This window comes from Gregarina niphandrodes (assembly GCF_000223845.1).
Source record: "Gregarina niphandrodes unplaced genomic scaffold scaffold00009, whole genome shotgun sequence".
In the NCBI taxonomy this organism is placed as follows: domain Eukaryota; phylum Apicomplexa; class Conoidasida; order Eugregarinorida; family Gregarinidae; genus Gregarina; species Gregarina niphandrodes.
Window position 1 is genome coordinate 265,160 of NW_011646046.1, and position 21,216 is coordinate 286,375.

General features: G+C 54.4%; 5 protein-coding genes across 5 annotated transcripts; 3 read left to right on the top strand and 2 right to left on the bottom strand.

Annotated features, from left to right (window-relative positions):
• Positions 1 to 441: 441 nt before the first annotated feature.
• GNI_062160 (hypothetical protein) lies at positions 442 to 2,913 on the top strand (the record flags this gene model as incomplete). Its single annotated transcript, XM_011136268.1, has 1 exon — positions 442 to 2,913. One exon carries the CDS (start codon positions 442 to 444, stop codon positions 2,911 to 2,913), a length of 2,472 nt encoding a protein of 823 aa, XP_011134570.1.
• Positions 2,914 to 3,384: 471 nt separating this feature from the next.
• Positions 3,385 to 6,397, bottom strand: GNI_062170 (putative beta adaptin; the record flags this gene model as incomplete). Its single annotated transcript, XM_011136269.1, has 2 exons — positions 3,385 to 3,558; positions 3,698 to 6,397. 2 exons carry the CDS (start codon positions 6,395 to 6,397, stop codon positions 3,385 to 3,387), a joined length of 2,874 nt encoding a protein of 957 aa, XP_011134571.1.
• Positions 6,398 to 6,414: 17 nt separating this feature from the next.
• On the top strand, positions 6,415 to 10,172 carry GNI_062180 (protein kinase domain protein; the record flags this gene model as incomplete). Its single annotated transcript, XM_011136270.1, has 2 exons — positions 6,415 to 6,553; positions 6,691 to 10,172. The coding sequence occupies 2 exons, from the start codon at positions 6,415 to 6,417 to the stop codon at positions 10,170 to 10,172; spliced, it is 3,621 nt and encodes a 1,206-aa protein (XP_011134572.1).
• A 289-nt stretch (positions 10,173 to 10,461) lies between these two features.
• On the top strand, positions 10,462 to 20,256 carry GNI_062190 (hypothetical protein; the record flags this gene model as incomplete). The annotated part of the gene is made up of 2 exons (XM_011136271.1): positions 10,462 to 11,122; positions 11,390 to 20,256. The coding sequence occupies 2 exons, from the start codon at positions 10,462 to 10,464 to the stop codon at positions 20,254 to 20,256; spliced, it is 9,528 nt and encodes a 3,175-aa protein (XP_011134573.1).
• Positions 20,257 to 20,428: 172 nt separating this feature from the next.
• GNI_062200 (putative transmembrane protein) lies at positions 20,429 to 20,929 on the bottom strand (the record flags this gene model as incomplete). The annotated part of the gene is made up of 1 exon (XM_011136272.1): positions 20,429 to 20,929. One exon carries the CDS (start codon positions 20,927 to 20,929, stop codon positions 20,429 to 20,431), a length of 501 nt encoding a protein of 166 aa, XP_011134574.1.
• Positions 20,930 to 21,216: the final 287 nt, after the last annotated feature.

Genomic DNA, 21,216 nt, shown 5'->3' on the forward strand with positions numbered 1-21,216 from the left:
CCCCCCCCCGCCCCAGCGTCGCCCACCCCTGTGCGTATGTGTATGCCCGCGTGGGTCTGCGTGCTGGCGTATGTACGTCCGTTGCTACCCCGCCTGAAGTATATTTCGCGTAGAGTGCGGGATGACGTGCCGGACTGGCGTTTGGAGTGTTTGTCGAAGGTTTTGGGAGAGGAGCATGAGGAGGACGACCTGGAGTTGTGGACGGAGTTGGCGGCGCAGACGTACGGGTTATTGGCGGCGGGTTCTTCGACTGCGGGTCCGTCTTCTTCCGCAAATGCGTCTGCGGGCGCGGGAGCCTCGTCCTCTTCGGCATCCGCCTCGGGCGGGGGGGCTGTGACTTGGCCGGCTCGGTCAAGCGTCTTGAGCAGTTATGTTCGGGCGGCAACGGAGCCGACGCCGGCGTCAACCAAGGCGGCGCGGGCAAGTCCAAAGAGCAAGAAGATGTTGGTTGACGAGAAGGCACGGGAGGTGCACAAAATGTCTCTGGCACGCTTCATTGCGGAAATGCCCGTCGGACTGCGACACTTGGCCGCGTCCGTACTCACTGATAGCAGCGAGGTGGTCCGGCTGTTGGGTGCACTGGAAAGTAAGTGGTGTCAGCAGATGGAACAGGCACCTGCCGAGTCGAGCAGTCGTACTCTCACCGTCACCGGTGCTCCCTCAGTTCAGTACCGCATGCTCTACATATCCGCAACCGCCGCCAAGCCGCAGTTCCGCCTCCCCGAGAACGTCGCAGACCTCTATTTGCAACGCGCCGAACACGCCTCCGGCGTCAGCTTCCCTGCCCGTGGTGTGGACGCCGTCATCCAAGTAGAGGTCGCCGAACCCTTCCCTGAAGCCGAAGTTGGCCCCGTACCCGGTACCGAAGCCCTCATGTTCGGCCTCACGGATGCCGTAACCACCTGGGTCCCGCGGCTCTGGCTTCAACAAGCTGCCGCACGCTGGCGACAGTGGCTGCGTCTGCGCGTCAACCTCGAACTGGACCGCGCACGCCTCGAAGCACATGTGCTGCTCCGCACACACCGCCGTCGCGGCGACACACATCTCGCACCCCTCTTGAACGGCGCCGCCGGAGGCGGCGCCGTCCCTGGCGGCCCGGGCGGATCTCGCCCGGGTTTGCGCTCACCCGCGTGCGGTGGTGAATGCTTGGCGGCGTTCGGGAGCCCGTGTGCGGTGTGTGCGTTCGACCGTTTCGCACTGCCGGGTGCGGAGGCTGACTGGCAGCAGCGTTTCAACCAGTGGTGGTTGGAGTGTGTCTTGCTCCCGCTCCCGCGTGTCTGGCGGCGTTACGCCATGCCGGCGGTGTACCGGTACCTCTCGAAGCCGAACGGTTCATCCGACTTCGTGGTCCCGCTGAACTGCCCACCGAGCAAGACCAAGGAGTGCGCGGCCGAAGCACAGTGTCCCTGTCTCGTGGTAGCCGGGGTGCCCACGCGCAGCAACTCTGACGCGCCCAGCCTGCTCGCTGAATTTGCCGGGCTCCTCGCTGCACTGACCAGCGTGGACGACGGCGCCAGCCCCATTCCCGAACCGCTTTGCTTCGTGGCGCCCTCGGCACTCGACGTGAATGGCCCGCTCTTTATCGCCCACAGGAAACTCGTCGAAGATCCGTTCGCGCGCCTCCTCGAACTACGCGCGAAAAGAAACCCCACCGTCAAACAGGCGGCCCGCAACATGTGGGAACGCTCGTCGCGTGCCGGCGTATGGAGCGACGCCCTTGGTGTCGCCGCCTTCCCGCCATTGGCGCCCAGCAAAGGGCCTCGCGCCAAAGCCGAAGGTCTCCGCAGCCGCTCCAGTCGTGACAACCTAGCTAAGGACGCCGCCAAGGGCGCCAAAAACTCGCGCACCAAACTTCAGGCCGGCGTCAGAGGCCGGGCCGGGGCCGGCGGCCCCGCCGCCGCGGCGGCGGCAGAGGAGGGCGTCGCCTTTGCGGCGGAAGAGGAGTTGTTCGAGACCGTGTTGGAGGTAAAGCAGTGCGAGAAGGCGGATGTGTTCATAACGTTATCGAACGCGAGTGTGTCGGCATTATTTATCGTGCTCTTCTTAGTGCGGTCGGCGTGCATGTTGGAGGTGGTGAAGTTATGGGAGAGTTGTCTGGAGGAGGGTGCTGTGACGCAGCAGGCGTTGGCGGCGTTGATAACTCGGAGATGGTGTAGTTTGGAATACGCTTCGTATGTCCGGTCGCAATCGCTGGAGGCGAGGGATTCGGACGAGGAGTCTAACTCGCAAGGTGATACAATAAACAATACACGCGATTTCCTAGCTGGTCGCGTCCTCGGCAAGATCCCGGATCATGTGTGTTACCCTGTGCACATTTGTCACCCTGATAAGAGTGACATATTGCGGGAACGTGAAGCGCTCAGTGAACGCGAACAACGCGACCGCGAGTATTTACAGGCGAGCATGAAGCAAGGTCACGGTGGCATCGCTGGGGCCAGTGCGTACATGACGGCGTTTCCGACTAGCCCGGTGGAGGAACCGACTATGGTCTCGCCGAACATTTGCCATGACGAAGACTGTTCCTTGTTTCCACACCCACCCGATTGTGCGTCCTGCAGCGAAATCGCAACCACTTGCTCCGGCTACGATGACTTGTTCCTACAAGCTGCCGCACCACTCGGACGAGGAATCGAGGTTTTGTGGGAACTCGCCACACAGATGCGAAACATCCGTCGTCTTCCTTACAGCGAAGCCGTAGGCCACTGCCATCTAGCTGCAGCCATCGCCTTCGAGATCTGGCACGACCTCGTCGAAATCGGGGGGCTCAAAGGACTCAAACTGATTGAAATTGGCGAACGAAGACTCTTCGGTCTCGCCATGGGCGATCTTGTCGGCGACCCGCACTATATTCATCGGTTCAAAAATAAATGGAACGAAACTATCGAACAAGGCGGCTCCTCTCCCACCCGATAACTCAACCGACAGGCAACTAAGCCCTATCGAGAGGAACCCTATCGAGAGGAACACTATCGAGAGGAACGCTATCGAGAGGAACTGCGCCCAATATTGCTGGTTGCCTTAACCCCTTAGAACACTGTTCCCTAGGACACTGCTCGCTAGAACAATACCTGCTGGAACACAGCGACTGACCGGGTGGCCGTAGCCGCCGAAACGCGACCCACCCTCACTGACCGTGTCATTCGTCTGTTGACTACATCAGTTGGCTGCGTCGGTAGACTGCTTCGTCTAGCGGGACGTCGCACAATGATCGTGGTCTCGTCGGGACCCCACGACGCTTGAAGATACGGCGCACTTGGTGATGTGGCGCTGCTTGAGCCGTTCATGGTTCAGCGGAACGGCTCGACTGACAGCGGACCGCTCCAGATCTGTCGCACACACGGTCGTGTGTGTGCACTTTGTACCCTTTCAGGTGAACCGTCCCGGTCACACCTTCTTGACCCAGTTCATGAGCGCGCAGAGGTCGTCTGCCACCAGTTGCGCAACCATGGGCGCGTCTGCCCTCATGCTGATGAGGATGCCGGGCGCGTCAGACTGGAAGGAGTACTCGCAGAGGATAAGAAGTTTATTGATGGTCACAGCCGACAGATACAGAGTAGACTAACAAGAGCGGCATATCCCCATGTTGGCACGCATATAAGCGTGCGAGTGATGTGTGGGCGTAAGTGCGAAGTGTGTGCACACACATCACGAGTGCGTGCCCACAGTCGGATGGGTCGCGGACCGGGGTGTGTCTTACGTGAGTGGGTGCTTCGCTTTTGGTGACGAGTCTAAGGAAGGCTTGGTCGAGGGAGGCAATGGCTTTTTGAACGTCGACTGGCGTGTTGCCTGCGTTGGAAGCGAAGAAGCTGAGTTGTCTCGTTTCTCCCATACGCGTCCAGTGTTTCTTGTAGGTGTCCTTGGGTACGGCTCGTCGGTCGGTAAGGAGGTGTAGGACGGAGTAGGGGATGGGTACGGAGCAAAGGTTGCCGATGTGTGCGGTAAGGGTGAGGGGCGGGATGGGCGGTTCGCCTGAGTAGTTGTCGAGTTCCTCTAACCGTAGCGAGTGTGTTCGGCTATCGGCAGCGACCACGGCACCCTGGGCGACCTGCAGACCGAAGGAGTTCTTGTCGATCGTCACAGACCAACTGGGGCTAGGAGCGCCTTCGTCTGTCCCAGCTCCTTCAGCGGGCGCAACACACAGATTCACGCGCCGGTCGTCTGCACTCAGTCGAGCCACGTTGCCCCGGATCGTATACTGACCATCGCCGTACAACACCTGAGGCTCATCACCCGGGACGCCTTCCAACAAATCTCTCCCCGAATGAGTGTCCGCCCGGATGTTATGCTCCGGTCCATCCAAATAATTCGGCAGACTACCGCCGGTATCACTTCCACGCGCCTCTCCGGTCTCCGGTCGTTCGCCAGTGTCGTGTCTGCGCACGGAACCGCGACCGCTGATGACCTCCCTGTTCTCGTCATCGTCGCTATCTTCCAGGACCGTGGCGCCGCGCATGGCATCTTTGTCGCGAATTTTGGCCACGAAAGTTTCGGGGTAGTCATGCAGGACCGAAGCTGTGTTGCCGATGTTGGCAATCAGACAGTCCACTAACTCCGAAGGCATGTGCAGAAACTCTGTGCTGATCGGCGGCTTTGGTCGACAAATAACCTCTTTGGCGAAGGTCTGGTCGCCGTCCAATAACTGTGTGTAGAACGCCACGCGTTCCAACAGGACTACGCTTTTGCAACCCACCTTGTACGCACTCTGGGGCGCATTCTGGCTCGCATTCTTGTACGCACTCCGGACCGCCGCACCCCCGGCTCGAATCCCGATTTTGCCGCCGTCGCTCAGTTCTGTCACGCAGTTGTTGAACAAAGCGCGCTTTCTCAGTTTCACCGCCACGGCCGCTGTCGCTCTCAAAAGTTGGATTTGGACCTCTTCTGACTCCGAGGCACATGACTGAATGTGCGCTTCCAAAGCCGGCAAACACTCCGGCACAGACTCGCAAAATTCTCCCAAAATCCAGATCGTCGCTTGCTTCGCCGAATCACAGTCCACGTGCTCCGCTGCAGCCACGATAGCGGGCACCGCAGCGGTATGATGACCAGGAAACCTTCGCAGAATGTCGCTCATAACCACCACGACTTCGTCGACGACTGCAGCCATGTCTAGCGCATTCATGAGCGCAACCACAATGCTGTTGCAATGCGACGGGAGCAGCAGGGCGGCCCTGCCTAGTGCGCGCACACTCCGTCGAACAAAATCGAGATCAGCCTCCAAAGAGTACTCTATCAACTCGTTAATTATGTGCTGGACGGCCTTAGGGTCAGTATTGGCTATTGCACATGCCGTCATCATTTCCAGCTTCTCGTATTTAATATAAGGAGGATCATTAAACTTTACGTAGAAAGCGCGAAAATCGTTTGCAAACGAATTTTGGGGGAATTTCGTTTGAATGATTCTTATGTTTCGGAGGATGCTGTAAGCAATTTCGGGGGTTTCCGACGCTAACAGAGATGTGAGAGCGGGCACGATTCTTTTTTCCAGGGTATTTTGAAGCATGACTTCGTTATTATCCAACTCTAAAATCAACTTGATAATTAATCTCACTGCAGCTAGAACGACCGCCGCGTTGTTGTGTGTCAATCGACTTGTGAGTTTATCTATCATGATTTCTCGGGTTTGATTTGTGGGTGGGTTATAGCAAGTAGAAATAGCGTCTAGGACAATAACTTGTCCCCATTCCCCGCATTCCGACAACGAGCTTATCAGGCGTTGGACTGTTCTGGTGTCCAGAACAAGTGGATCTCCAGGTTGCGCAATCTCCTGTAGAGTGGCTAGTATATTGACGATGACTAAATGACTGGTCTCTTGTTGCAGCATATTTTTAAGCATGTGTACAAGACCATTGTCAAGGCACATTTGGGGATTGGTATCGTAAACTTTGCCGACAGAAATGACAGCGCACTTGCGGACGTAGGGATCGGGGTCTTGGCATAATTTTTGGAGAGGGTCTATAACATATTCCACACACGTGTGCAGCTTGATACAGCCGAGTGTCCGGATGGCCAATGCTCTAACTATTGGGTTTTGGTCCTGGCAGTCCTTGCGGAAGGTATTGATGGCGAGCACAGCCAAGTCCGGTCGAATGCGGGCAAAGTTGATCAAGTAAAGATAAACCAACTTCTTAAGCTCCACGTTGGTAGTTTGGATGCAGTTTACGACTTCTGTGAACAGACTGGACACGTCTTTGCCCAGCGTCATGCTGGCAATCACCTTCTTAAGCGCAGTCTTCTTCTTTTCCTTGCTCTGACTCGTGAGTTGCGCCCTCAGCTCGCTAATCTCGCTCCGTTTCGAACTTGCAATAATATACGCATCTGTATTGGTCTGCAACTTGCCCGTGGCCAGCACGGACGTCAGCTGGTTGGATACCTGCTGCAGGGCTGAGGTAAAGGACATAATATTTGTAAGTAATAATGAAGGGCCAAGACTCTATCTTGGTGGACGGGTTCTTGAACGCTCTGCACGCGGGCGTGCCTCTCTCCGAGGCCGTAGCTTCGCTCACCAAAGCAGTTCAATTGGTTGACACGAACAAAATGAAACCAACATCGCCGCGTACCCTACCCCATCCATCAGCTGTCCACCACCTGCAAGGCACCTATTTCATCACCTGTCCACTACCTGCAAGGCACCTACCTATTCCCGACCTACCCACCACCTGTTCACGTACCCTATCTGCGACACGGTTGCAGTGGCAGAGGAGGAGTTTGCGGCGGATGCGCGGGGTGGTGACTTGACGAAGTCGGTCTCGAGCAAGTTGCGGTACCTCATGACGACGGAGAGGTTGTTTACGCCGGCGGACCTGGTACAAGAGACGCAGACGCCGCCGGCGGTCTGTCGGTCGCGAGATTTGAACCCGGGCAAGGTGAAGACGCGGCAGTCATTGCCACACGGACTCGACTCCGAACGCACGGAAGAGTTCCCAGCGCCGGAACCTGCCCAGCTTTCGGACGATGCGAGCAGCGCCGGCTGTCCCCTCCCTTACGGCGCCCAGTTCCGCGCGGAACTTACTCCGCAGGACTACGAAAGGCTTTGCACCGACCCCCCCACTAGCTCCGTCTATGACCCCCGCCTCATCCTCTCTCTCCTCGACTACCACCCCCACCCCCAACTGGGAGTGCCCCTCGGGGCACCACACTCCCAACTGGGGGCGTCCTACTCCCAACTGGGCACACCGCACCCTTTGGAGCTCCAGTACCCCCGCGGTGACGACGAAGAACGGATAGACCAGTATCGCGACGATAACGACCCCGGCTACCGCATTCGCGTGCTCTGGGAACACGAACTATTGGCAGAAATAGACGCACGTGCCCGACACGCACCAGAAGCACTCGACATCGCATACTACCCTGTGTTCGACGTCAACCTCGCACGAATGTATGCTGCCACGCTGAAAGATCTTAGTGCAGCACGCGATGTGGCGGCGCGTGAAGTAGCGGCACGGGACATGGCTGCGCGGGAGATTGCCGCACGCGAAATTGCCGCACGCGAAATGGCTGCGCGTGAAGCGGAGCCACCGCCGCCGCCAGCGCCGGTGACCAACACTCCGCCGCCGAGTCGTGCGGCATCGACCGAGGGTCGTTTGCCAGAACTTTCGGATGCTTTCCACATGCCCAGTATTCAGCACCTGCTGCCGGACGCGGCCACGACAACGCAACCTGGTGGCCATCCCACCCACGTCGTCCACGCCGGCCTCTCGAGCCACAGCACCACTCACAGCGCCAGCCGCAGCACCGGCGGCGCATCCACCGGTGCACATCTGGTCACCTCGGTCGCGGCCATAGCTTCGATTCCCGCCAGCGGCTCGATCGCAGGCGTCGGGTCGATCGCGGCCGTCAGCTCGGTAACAAGTCACTCCGTGGCAAGTCACCCGGTAACAAGCGGGTCTCTGCCGGTGCAGAACAGTCCGGGCGGTGGGGCCGTGGCTGTACGTGGGTTCTCGGCAGGCACGAGTCAGACAGGCGCGAGTCAGACAGGCGCGAGTCAGGCGGGAACGAGCTTGGCACGCGGGAGCCAGACGCCGTCGGGTGTGGTGGAGCCGAGTGACGACGAGTTGTTGTCGGCGATGACTGTCTCTCCTCCGCCAGGGGGCGAGTCAGCACGCGCCTCGCTGGAGGTGGCCTACCCCGTCACCCAGTCCGGTGAGGAGGGTCGCCGTCGTTGTTCCTCGCCAGTCTTCGGGGGCTCTAGCTCGCCCTCTTTTGGACCGCAGGAAGACGGACTCGAACTGGCCCCCGATTACCGGCCCGCTGCGCCAGACTTCGGGACTGCCCCAGAGTTCACGAACCCTGTCGCGGACTTCGCTCCGGCGCCCGAGTTCGTGGCCCCGGAGTTCGCGGTGACGGACGAGGCCGCCGCCGGAACCACCCTTCTCACTGCCGGCGGTATGTCGGTCGGTCTAACTCCGACCGGGTTTACGCCGAACGGGATGACGCCTGTGGGGATGATTCCGGTGGGGTTGACGCCCACTGGTCTAATGCCGGCAGGCTTACTGCCGGCGGGGTCGGCAGAAGACCTTCGGGAGGGTCGCTTGACCGTGGGCCGGAGTATGGAGGTGCTGGCGGCGAGCCGGGGGAGTGCGGAGGGGCCGGAGTTCTTGCGCGAAGGCAGGAGCATGGAGGTGGTGTGTGGCGTAGATGCATCGGGGACAGGAAGCACTAGCGTGGAGGCGCCGTTCCGTCACTTGGCTAAGTCGGTGACGGGTGTGGCGTCCGGAGCAGTGGGCTTTCTGCCAGCGGGAAACATTTCGGCCGGGAGTCTGGCCCCGCCGGCGGGACTGACGGCGGGAGTGCAACTACCGAGTCCAGTGGCCTCACTGGGCGCAGTGCCGGCACAGGGTTCGGTGTCTGTGATCCCGGGTTCGATTCCGCTTCTTGGTCCGGGTTCGATGGCGGCCGGTTCCGTGCCCGCGGGTGCGATGTCGGCGGGAGGGATGTATGCGACGGGGGAGGCGCTGCAGTGGGAGGACGAGTACGGCGATCCGGCTCGTCTGCGTCGTCGGAAGCGGCGCAGCCGCGGCCGCCATCACTACGCGTCCTCGGATGATGGTGTCTACCCCCTGGTGCGGAACAGTGCGGTAATTGACTCGTTTAATTTGAAAGTGATCTTTGAGCGAGACCGGACGGGCTTTGTGGAGCAGACAAGGTACGACTACGACACGGTTATCGCGGGTCGTTACCGTGTATTAGGACTCATTGGACAGGCAGCATTTAGTTGCGTCTACAAATGTTTGGACGAGTTAACGAGCCGTGAGGTCTCGCTTAAGATGATTAAGAACGACAAAGACTTTTTCGACCAATCTCTGGACGAGATAAAGTTACTAAGGTATATATATACGAATGCAGGGGATATAGACTCTAAACGCTGTTTAAAGCTGCTTGATTATTTCTACTATGATGAGCACCTCTTCATCGTAACTGAACTGCTTGGAGAAAATTTGTACGTCTTCTCGTCTCGATTACGAAAGTGCGGGTGTGGCTCTTACTTTACTCTTGGATGTTTGCAAAAGATCACACACCAAGTACTTATTGCACTACAGTATGTGCATTCTTTACGTTTAATACATTCGGACTTGAAACCAGAGAACATCCTGGTTCAAGACCAGACTCTGCCTTTGGTGAAGATTATTGATTTTGGATCATCTTGCTATGAATATGATAAACTTTCAAGCTATATTCAATCCAGGGCTTATCGGGCTCCGGAAGTTATTCTTGGGCTATCCTACGACCACAAGATCGATATGTGGAGTCTAGGTTGTGTCATTGCTGAGCTTTGGACGAATTTTGTCCTCTTTCAAAACGATTCGATACATGCACTCCTTGCACGTATCGTAGGCATCATAGGACCCATACCCTACTACATGGCGGCGAAATCATCTGTCGCCAATACCCTCTTTACCAGCGATGGACAACTATGTATGCTACTTGAACCCCGCAGCCACCACTCAGATGCCACCTCACACCCAGCATCGACCGATAGTGGCGCCGGCAGAAAGGTACGGCTACTCCTCCCCAAACGCAGTTCTTTGAGCCAGCGCCTCCGGTGTGAAGATCCCCTCTTCGTTGACTTTGTTTCCAAGCTTCTACTCATCGACCCTTGCCTACGAATGGACAGCGTACAGGCACTGAGCCATCCGTGGATGAAACCGGGCCTCTACTCGGACGGTTTGCGGTAACACAATCGCAGACCAGAAGCACTCCCCACACGTGGCTTGGGCCACGCGTGGCTCGGCCCATCTGTGGCTTCGGGGTCACTCCTGGCTCGTCTGGAGGATTCCGTTCCGTGGCCGACGTTGCACGGGTTCTGACGAACTTCGTGCTGGAACGGTCGTCGAAACGGAGCAAAAGTGGTGTGCACAAGGAAGAGTAGTCTTGTGCACACGCGTGTGCACACGCGTGTGCACACGCGCGTGCCGAAGGAGCAATGGGGTCGGGGTGCAGCCGACGGGTGCAACCAATCAGTCGATGAGGTTGCGCCTTTTGACACTGGGTGCTGTAGTAGTCCAAAGCAGACAAGTGAAGTATCTATCTGGCTCGGCCGCGGTATCCCTCAGCTCGCGATACAGCCAAGACCTGCGGGAGCGGTATGAACAAGCCAAGAGCGAGGCTCATGACGTGATGACGTCCCCCGCTTTGCTTATGCAAGGGGGGGAACTAGTATGCCAGAACTACGGATATAAGGAGGAGTCTTTGATGGAGATCGCGTCTCTGAAATACACGAAACGGTTAGAGACACCTCCAGAAGCAGGTGGGGGAGATACGGATAAAGGCGGTTACTATGTCGCTCAAAAGTATAAAGGGAAAGACGACGTAGCTGCAAAGTTCTCTCGACCGCGCCCGCTCCCTTCAGAGGGTATAAAAGCGGTCATTGAGCTGGACAGATCGGACGCTCTGATTTGGACTATGCAGTACGTTCTGGGGCTGTTCAAATGGCGCCAGGCGGAGCTGAGTCATAAACATCTTCCTATTTCGGTCTCCAGCGCCTACGACAGATTGTTTTATAATACCATCGATCCGCTCCAATGCAGACTGACCGACGAACAATACAGTTCTCGAAGTCAAGTCGGCATCCGCGCATACACAATAAATCACATCGCCGATATGCACACACTAGCTATTCCGTATGGTGAGAACCCAACCAGATTTAAACCATTGTTTCCTTGGGTCCCCACTGTCCCTGGGTCCCCACTGTCCCTGGGTCCCCACTGTCCTTGGGTCCCCACCGTCCCTGGGTCCCCACTGTCCTTGGGTCCCCACATTCCCTGGGTCTCCACTGTCCCTGGGTCCCTAGAGGTCCCGGGGTCTCCACATTCCCTGGGTCTCCACCGTCTCCAGGTCCCTAGAGGTCCCGATCCGGGTCCAAAGCCTGGCTGCGAAAAGTGTGTCTTCGTAGTGTGTTCACAAGGGCGGATGATTGGTTACATCCCTTCGAAGGGTTCTTCGTTATTCTGGGAGTTCTTGTTCAATTCGGTGGAGCAGTCTAGAACTATATCCGCTGATGAGATTTGGCCGGAGCTGGAAGTAATGCACCGATTTGTGAGTGACTGTGTACCATCGCCAGACTTGGGACGGACGGACGAGAACTTAGGTGGTGATCAGAACGCAAGGGATTTGGCCATGGTGGAATTTGTGGTGCCTAAAATCTGGTCGAATGAGTATGTATCTATAGCTCGGTTGGCAATGATGCCGCACAGGAACACAGCAGCGGATATGTTCGCCCGAATGCTTTCCGTTTTGTGGGAACAGAAGGGGGCGGCACCTGCACAGGGTATGTCCCCGATGGGTGTCCCTGCGAAGTGGAATTTGGCACAGCTGAATTTGGCTATGAAGTTTGCCAAAACGCTCCGAAGAGTCTCATTTGATAATTCAACACTGCAACAAAGAACTTCCACCTGGATAGAAACACTTGGTGCATTGAAACAGAGGGGGATACCAGGGGTGGCAGGAACGGGAATAACACTCGACCCAACCAGCATGCAACCCCATATCCCGAAAGAGGGACCAATCAAGGTACCTTTATCTGATTCATTTGTTCAGGCCATAATAAGTGTGTGGAATGACCGAAGAGTGACGTCGATCAAGACTGATAATGAGTCGGGGGATAATGAATCGAATGGTCTGGAATCTGTAGAACCGCCGCGACCGGATGAAGTTCGTGAAATGTTCGGTAACTTCTTGCTGCATCCCGGCTCCTTACTACATTGGCTGTCAATGGACGGAAAAGATTTCCGTGCGGCTGCCATGCTCCACTTCTGGAACATCTCTCCATCACTGGCCTGTGAAGCGCTCGCCATCAGACTTAAAAAGTCCCGCGGGAATACATCCGGACTCTGGTGTTCTTCTCCCATTTCATTCAACCAGAGTGGAGGAGAGGCACACAGAGCGTTCCTCCTCCGAAACAATGGCGTCTACCATACCGTCATGGCGGCTCACCAACAATTTCTCATGAACGCCCGAAAGAGTATGGAAATAGATGACTTGGTTAAGGAATTCCAACACTTAATTTCAAAACTAAGGAGAGTAGGGCACTCACCCACTTCCGGAGTCGATGTACCTGACGCTGTTGCAGAACAGCCGATAGGTCCTGAGTCTATGTTGTACCTTGTGGAAATGGACGGCATAATTCAACAGGCTGATCTTTTGGGAGCTCGAATAGGCTTAGTAACTGATCCAACGACTTTCGGTTCACTCAAATCGGAGATGGACGACGCCATATCCTATTTGCTGGGTAAGATTGCTGCTAATCAGGCTGCAACCGAGATCAATGCTCGAAGTTGCGCGGACATGCTCAGCACATGGCTCAATGACCGGAAGAATTGCGCGAACATGGATCAAAACAATGAAGTCAAAGATTTCGAAAACACGTGCGAAAAATTATATCGTATGCAAATTATAGCTGAAGACGCAGCGAAAGCTGTCAGTAACCTTTCCGATGGTGTTACCGGGTTATTTCCGACTGCGGCCAAACCTTTGACTCCAGAAGTGTACAGTGAATTAACGCTCCTACAAAACGATTTGACGTCTTGGGCTTTGCCTTTCGGGGCTCGGTTCGTCGCTGCTTGGTCGGAATCCATGCTCGCATGGAAATCGGCTTATGATCAGGTCTTGAACTCTCAGAGTCCAGATATTTTAGCCGAACATGATGACCTTCGTGATGTGCTAAAGCTCTCGTTTATTAACGAGGACATGGCGCGTCTAATTTCTTCTACACCTCAAACCTCACAAGAATCATCGCAAGACGCGTCGGTGGACGAGGTAGACTCGACCACAACTATACACACTTTGGTAAAAGAGGATGTGAAGAAGGCTATGGATCGATGTGTAAATTGGCGGATTCCTTCAGTTATTTGCGATGCCGGGGAGAGTGCTAAAGACAATTTGGAGCTGTATAGAAAGTTGCTCGCTTATAAAGTCTATGTTCCGACTGAGAACGAGTGGCGTGTATTGTTTGGCACGCTTGATGGATGGAAAGAGTATGGCGAGGCTTATTCCGCGCTTTTAAAGCTCCTGGAAAGTCACATAGAACTACAGCAGCTGGTAATTGGATTGCCTGCCAGTACTGATTGGAGCGCTTTCTTGGAGTGGGCGGAGAAAAAAAGTAAAATTGAGTCTTCAGAAGTTAAGCTGGACTGTGACCCGCTGAAACGCCTTGAGGATGAGGTGACCAATAAATATCCGTTGTCGGATATCTTGAGTGCAATTCCCGTGTTGGAAGAGCTGGTCTCCAACGGTCTGGGTGATCAGAACGGGAAGGACTTCACTGTTGATCCAAGAATAGCTGATTTGCCGATAATCAATATTATAGATGGATCTAAAGAGCTATTTGCCGCTGAAGTGGATCGGTTGCTCGACGCCTACAACACCGACCCTATCGAGGGCATACCACAGATCCAGGCGTTTGCCGATTTGCTATCACAAACCAAGACGCTCAAACTCCCTCCTGAGCTGGCAGAGATTTTGGGGCAGAATTTATCCGATGAGACGGCCAAGGAAATTGCTCGTCTCGGAAAAGAACTTGAAAACCTGCAGGACAACATTGACTATGAACCGCAATTGGAGCCGCCTGAATTGGCGGTCATCGATTCCTCTGTAGCTGAATACCAGCGTGCATATGAGAACTTAAAACAGCTCATGGGTACCGCGGCGGACTACAAGAAGGCAATATTAGAACCTTGCAACACAGACCTACTGCAAGAGGGACCTGCATCCGTTGATCTGATTGAGGGTAAATTAGATCAATTCGATTTCCCCATTCAGCACATGTGGGGCAAACACAAGTGGAAACGTCTCATGGATTGCGCCAAAAACAGGAACCCCATTCTGTGCAAGGAAGCCATTGATGATCTATTGAACGACCCCTTATGGGCTGCTCAACTGGATGATGGATCCAAGACCTTCTTGCAGGACGTAGGAACAACGATGGGAGTCCTAGCTAATTCGAACCCAAATGAACCAATTACGGAAGCAGGACTTGAACCATTGAACCAAATCTTCTCAGATTGGTCTCCAGATGTAGCAGAGGCGTATTTGACACCGCTGGATATAAAAGCCCCCGAATTTAAGGCCCTGAACATGGAAGATGAGGCGGGTACAACAATGCTCAAAGATCTCGTCAAGCATACGCGACTTCGTGCCAAATTAAATCACAGTCTCCGAGAAGGTAGCTCGGACGTACCGGAAGGTGATATCAGAGCCAACATTGGCGTAACAGTCGAGGCTCAGGACAGTGGTTCCCTTGTTAAAAATCTGGATGACTTTATCGACCAAAAAGTATACAGTGAGACCGGCGAGACTGATATCAACAAGGCGATACTCGGATATAAAGGAATGAAACAACGAGCCCGGCAGCTTCAAACAGCGTCCGGCGATTCGACTCCAGCCATGGCCATCACCAAGCTGCTTGATGACTATCGAGATCTGGCTGTTATTCCAGATTCCTTTGCTTCCGACGTTGAAAATGCTTTCGGGCAACTTGCTTCTGAAATTGACCTTGATCCCGCAGTTGCACAACGCATACTCGTCCAGGCCAGTGGTCAGGCCGGTGGTCAGACCGGTGGTCAGGCCGGTGGTCAGGCTGGTGGTCAGGCCGGTGGCGAATTAGCTGAGGGAGGAACATTGGACTTGGCTAGCCTTGATGGAGATGGTCAGTTGCTTAGTAATTGGGCGGACTTTATTAAGGAAGGTGATGCTGTCGCCCAGTTGGCTGCCTGCGTGAAGAAATACAACGAGCTAGTGCACCTGGATCCGCAACTGCGTCTCAAGGCGTTGGATGAGTCACCAACGATTTCGAACAAGTGCGTTGAGTATCGTGGCGGACCGGGTGGTTCAGAAATTGTAAAGGCGAGCAAGAGTCATTGTACGGGTGATCTGCTTAGTTTATGGATATCGCAAGCAACTGATCAGATCGATCGAAAGTATAACTTAGCGCAGTTGTTGAAAAACGCATTGGGACCTCTGAGTCAGACTAACTGGTCAGTTTTGCAGCCATTTGAAGACGCTATGAAGTCCGGGGAAGACACGGCGTTGGAAGGACTGGCGCAAAGGTACCCTCAACAGGATTGGACTCCAGATTTAGTGAATTTGTTGAAGAAAGCAGTGGAGCTGAAGCATGCCCAAGAAGAGTCGAATACTCCAGAAGCATACCAGACGGTGAAGGCTCAGGTCCTAGGGCTGCAGACGGACTTGGGTGCCTCTTTCCTGGCCGACGAAGGAGGGGACAGCGACTGGGCTAAGGAGCTGGACGCAGCTATTTTGGGGAAGCAAGAGCTCCTGTCGGAGTGCAGCCAGTTGGCGAAGAACTACGTGAGAATTGACGACCATTCCGACCGGCAGTTGCTGATCATGCTCGAGGACATGTCGTGTCCGGAAGAGTTGATTGCGAAGTGGGGCCAGCCTGCACAGCAAGAGGCCAATGAGTTGGCCAGCCTCAGCGGACGGCTTGGCGAGCTGCAGCGGGTAGAGTGCGAGGGGCTGGAGAGTGTGCACCACGCACTGGCTGAGGTGGAGGCCATGGATGTGAGCGCTTTAGTCGCTGCGGCACACAGCCAAGAAGCAGCAGACACGGAGTCCGCTGCGACGGTGAGAGAGCAGCTGAAGTTGGCGTTGCTGGAGAAGCACAGCAAACTCCTCACGTACCTGCGGGACTGCTTGATGAACCTCTACTTCAACACACCGCTTGCAGACCTGCCCACAGTCACTAGTTTAAGTCATGTAACCCCCAAGATAGAAGAGCTCGCTAAAGACGAGCCCGAGGCTGGCATGGCTGATGCAAAGAAGAAGCTTTTGGATACCTGTGACGACGTCGTCCTCACCAGTGCCGACTTGGATAGCCTGCAGTCGCAACGAGGCCATCCGGATAAATGGATCGAACCCGATGAACTGAGAGTGACCCCCTTGTCGCTATCAAAAAAAGCTCCGCTCGCTGCGGCATCAGTGGAGGGGTCCGAGGTCATTAAAGAACTGGACAGCGAAGCCCCTGATGTCGGAGATCTGGAGGCGGCGGAAGTGCCTATCTTGGGCCAGCTGGATGGTGGGTTGTTGTCGATGTTGTGTAATCTAGAGGCAGCCGGTGTAACGTTGGACGGGGCTGTTCCTGAGGCCTTGGACCGAATTGTGAGGATCAATGGCGACCGACTGAATGGTCAGTTGCCGGCCACCTGGGGTGCTGTTATGGACAGTTTGGGTCATGAACCCGAGATTCAGATGGCAGACCAGTATCGACAGGATCTAGAAGCCCAAGCAGCACAGTGCCAGGACGGCGGCAGCAACTGGACAAAGGAGGAAATAACCAGCCTAGTGGCGCACCTGATCGCCAAACGAACTGCTGTCCCAGATTGGAAGGACAGATCCCTATTGCCTTACTTTGCGGAAGCCGAGCAGCGGTTACTGAACTGTCTGGAAGCCCAGTTGCTTAACCTCAACTTCAATTTGCCCGAGGACTTTATTATGTTCCAACAAGCTGTAGAGAGCTGGGGACAGACTATTCTCAATCCCGACTACGCAGTGACAGGTGCTACCATCTTCGTTGACAATCTGAAGTCTAGCTTTGAGCGAGCGCAAGTGGAGGACGAAACATTCAACACAGCCGTGAGCACTCTTCTTCAGGTCCAGAGTGGTGAGGACCTAAACACGCCCTGGCAGACTATTGTGGACCATGTGGCTGTGAACGGACCTGTCCATGACGAGAACCAACTCATTTCCCTAGGCCACGTCACATCGGAAGATATCCTTTCTCATGGTCCCATGATCCTCAGGGTTCTGCCGGAAATCTTGGACAATAGCTACGATCCTACTCTTGCCACTATGAAGAAATGGGTCGTTACCTCTCCCTTGGTTGTGAAAGCCGCGGAAAATTTGCTGGATCTGGCTCCCTTGGAGGGCGACTTGGCTGAATACGGGAAGCTGATCCAGCGATGCTTGGAGCTGGGTGTCTCAGATTGGGAGGGACTGGGTAAGGTATCTGCTGTGACTCCGCCGACCACCGACATGGCTACTTCGATGGGCAATTGTATTTGGCAGCACCTAGTTAGTTGGCCCATAGGAAATGACGTGGACCGATTTAACGGTTTGCCGGCTAGTGTTTATGAAAGGGTTAAAGACCTTACGGAATTCCCCGATTTCACTAAAGGGGCGATTGCTGCGGGTCGTGACCTACATTTGGCGGCCGCAACGTCGCCTCCGCTTCTAAATCTCTATAACAACGCAGAGTGCTCTGTCGCCACGTTCTCTCTTGGAATGCTAACGCAGGCCACAACTGATGAAGAGAGAGTCGCGCTCGGAAGGTGTCTTGATCAACTTGCAGATATGGCAGCGGGGAGTTTGGTCGTCAACAGGTCGGACACCGCCACGGAAGTGCCGCCGGATACCGCTCTGTTGAGTGATGAAGACCATGTCCAGTTCGTCGGATATCTCAAACAGCTATATAAGTTGGTTGTTAGCGATGACCTCCGCGAATCAGCGCTCAAGGTCGCCAATGCCAGCGATGATTGGGAGGAAATTCTTGACTATCTCAACAAGAACAACGTAATGAATGAGGAAGAAGGTCAGTCCTTGCTGGGCGATATTATCGCCAACGTTCAGCGCCTCAAGGAAGAAGCGAGCACACCCGTGTGTGCGTCCGAATCTCCTGATGAGTTCATTTCTAACGTTCAAAATTTGACTTCCAAGATAGACGAGCTGAAGATCATACAAAAAGATCATCCTCAACATGTTCAGAAACTCTTTAATGGCTGGACTAACAATTGCTTTGACTATTTGCTCAACAGGTATCCCTTAGTTGTATCCGAGACGTCTGGGGGCGAGGCGTCGGGAGGCATTGATTTGGTATCCGCGCATCAAGCTGTCATGGATCTGGTCGCAGGAGTCGGGAAGGATTTTGCGGAGCTGTGCAGTGACTCTGAATTGCTAAACAAGACTCTGCCTGAACAAGTTGACGGCGCCCTACAAGGCTGGGAGTATCGTATATCGGAGGATCCTTTACAGATGGCGATTATCAATAAGTTCAGGAACTGGCAGCTGGGAGTACGAGAAGAAGGAGACACCGCCAAGTTTACCACGGCTTCTGCGATCCACACCTTCTATTCTTCAGATGTCCTGTTTAGTAATTTAGCGGCGGGAAGCTTGCGCCCGTTGATGGTTCCCGAACTGTTCAGCGGCTTAATCGAAAAGGAGATGAAGCGTCTGGTGTTCGAGTTACCTCTAGACGTAATCCTCAGCAAGATGCTCGGCGATCCCTCGGTATCCCCCGCTCAGTTGGTACAAGAGCAAGGTGACTATTTCGGCGGCGACGTGAAGGACTACATATCGGGGTTGCAACCCGTTTGGACGGAGCTGGTGGACAAGAGTAAAGGCTTGGTGGAAAGCTGCGAAGCTACCTCGCTTAACGCTGGCTTTTTGGACGTTGAGCCGTACCAGAATGTGGTGCAGAATTTCCCCTCGTTTGCCAGTGTGACAAATGGCATAGACCCGGCCACGTACCCTTCGAGCTGGAGGAACCTCTACACTCAACTGAGGTCACGCTGGGCGGATTGTTTGCTAACTCTACTACGGACTGGCAAGATTGAAACAACGGATGGCATTGGTGTATACGATCAAGTTGACAAAATGGTATCCGACCGTCTGAAGTTACTGGATGACGAGGAGTCCAGCTTCTCGCCGTTGATGCCTTCCTACATGGAGCTTCTCCGGTGGATCGAGCAAGAAGTGCGCCAGAAAGCGGATGTTCTTCATTCACTAAACCCGAACAGTGACCGGAAGATCTACAAGGCTCTGGTAGCCTACATGGCTGAGGGATGTCGATTGCCGGACGGTGGCTTGAGTGTAAGCGACATGTTGGCTATGGACACGGCTCAGCTTGTTGAAAACCCTGCAGTAGCCTGTCTTGGACGATTCAGCGAGGACACTATGCAGGGTGTTATTTCTCCACCTTTGAAGTTACCCGAACTGAGTATTGTTGTGGACATTGACAAGTGGAACCAGAGCATTTGCGAGGCCAGTAAAAGTCTGGACGGGCAAGGTATGCAGGTACTATTGGAATTTGCTAAGTGGCACGCAGACAATCTGCCAGATGTGGGTGCGGAGTCGATTTTGACAGAGGAATCAAAGAAGTGTTACGAAACGATATACTATAACGATTTGATCGGGGATTTGACGGATCCGGATCTGTTGTTGATTGAGGATGCGGCTCTCAGTCAAGTGGGGTACGAAGTTCAGGAACCGGCTGAGGAGATCCGTCGGGCTGTTGCGGAGCGTATACGAACAGCACCCTTGGCCACGACAAACGAGGACTGCGACAAGGTACTGAGCTGGAACAGACTGACCCAACATAGTCAGTGCATTTCCGGGCGGGACCCACGATTGCTCTTTGGCATCTTGAAGGACATTCAGGATGCAAACCGTCTCTGGGAGGAACGTGAGGCATTGTTTACAAAGCTGAAGAGCATGTATGACCTGGACATGAGCACCATTGAGAACGACATTCTACCCATCATTTACCAACAATTGTTGGCGTGCGTCAATATCGACTGTGATGGTGCCGAGCTTCTTATCCAGGCACTTCAGGAAGCTTTGAACCTGATCATGCAAATGACCCCTCCTGCTGACCTGCTGTGTGCACCCAGCAGGCTCCAGACCGGAGTGGAACTGAGTGCACCAGAACGGGAAGATCGAGACCCCTTCTTCCCACTCTTGCTAGGTGGATTTAATAGTGAAGTCAGCTTCGCAAAGGCTCTCGACGACTACTACCACCGATCTGCCAAATAAGCAGGCTCGCCAACTTCGTCTGTGGGCCATTCGGGCGGACAGGTGGTAGGTAGTTGCAACACGCTTTTTCTATATTTTTTTCTATTAGCAAACACCGTGCCTGACAGCAAACGCCGTGCCTATTTCAGAACACCGTATCTACTTGCGTGGTGTCTGTGTCTTCACGAAGGAGTCATTTCTGGAATACAGCAAAACCAGCCACAACGATAGAGAGCCAGACTAAGAAGGCTGCGAAGTTGAAAACACTAACGAGGAGAAGGCTGTTGCTTCCCTGACCTTGCGTCAGATAATCCCTCCGCAGTTTGTCGCGAACGTGGTCCTCCAAAGGACCTCCCCGCACGAATGCATGAACCATTCCCGCTTTCTTCAAACAAACGTCGTCACTGACGTTGTCCATGGTTAGGTCGGTGTTAATATCCCAGCAACTGCTCGCCTTTTCTAGTTCCTTGATCTTGACAAACCGTTTGTCACAACCTAGAGCAATATTAACTTTCGACGGATCGCCGACTTTCGACGAATCACCAGCACTCGCGTCGACCCTCTCCTCTAGCCGCCCTTCATAAACACCGTCTTCTAGGGGAAGTTTGAACAAGGGGTGTTCCGTGAAGCTTGAAATCTCGTGAATGTAAATCCACCCAGTGTCTCTAGCACGACCAAAACTCTGTTTCGACATGACCTGGCATAATTGCTTCTACAATACAGCACCATGTTAACTTGGGGGCAGCGACTTGTTGTCGGCGATTTATAGTCCGTTGCTTGGATAGGTTGTCGGCTTGAATGTGCGATTGGCTTGAATGTGTGGCTGGATTGAATGAGTGACTGGACTGGACATGATGTTGGATTGAAGAGAATGTATTTCTAACAAGTTCCTAGCCCGGTGAATGTTTACTGAGAAGCGGGAACAGTTAAGGCATGTGGCAATGCAGTTAATATTTTGACAATCAAAACTTAAACTCATTT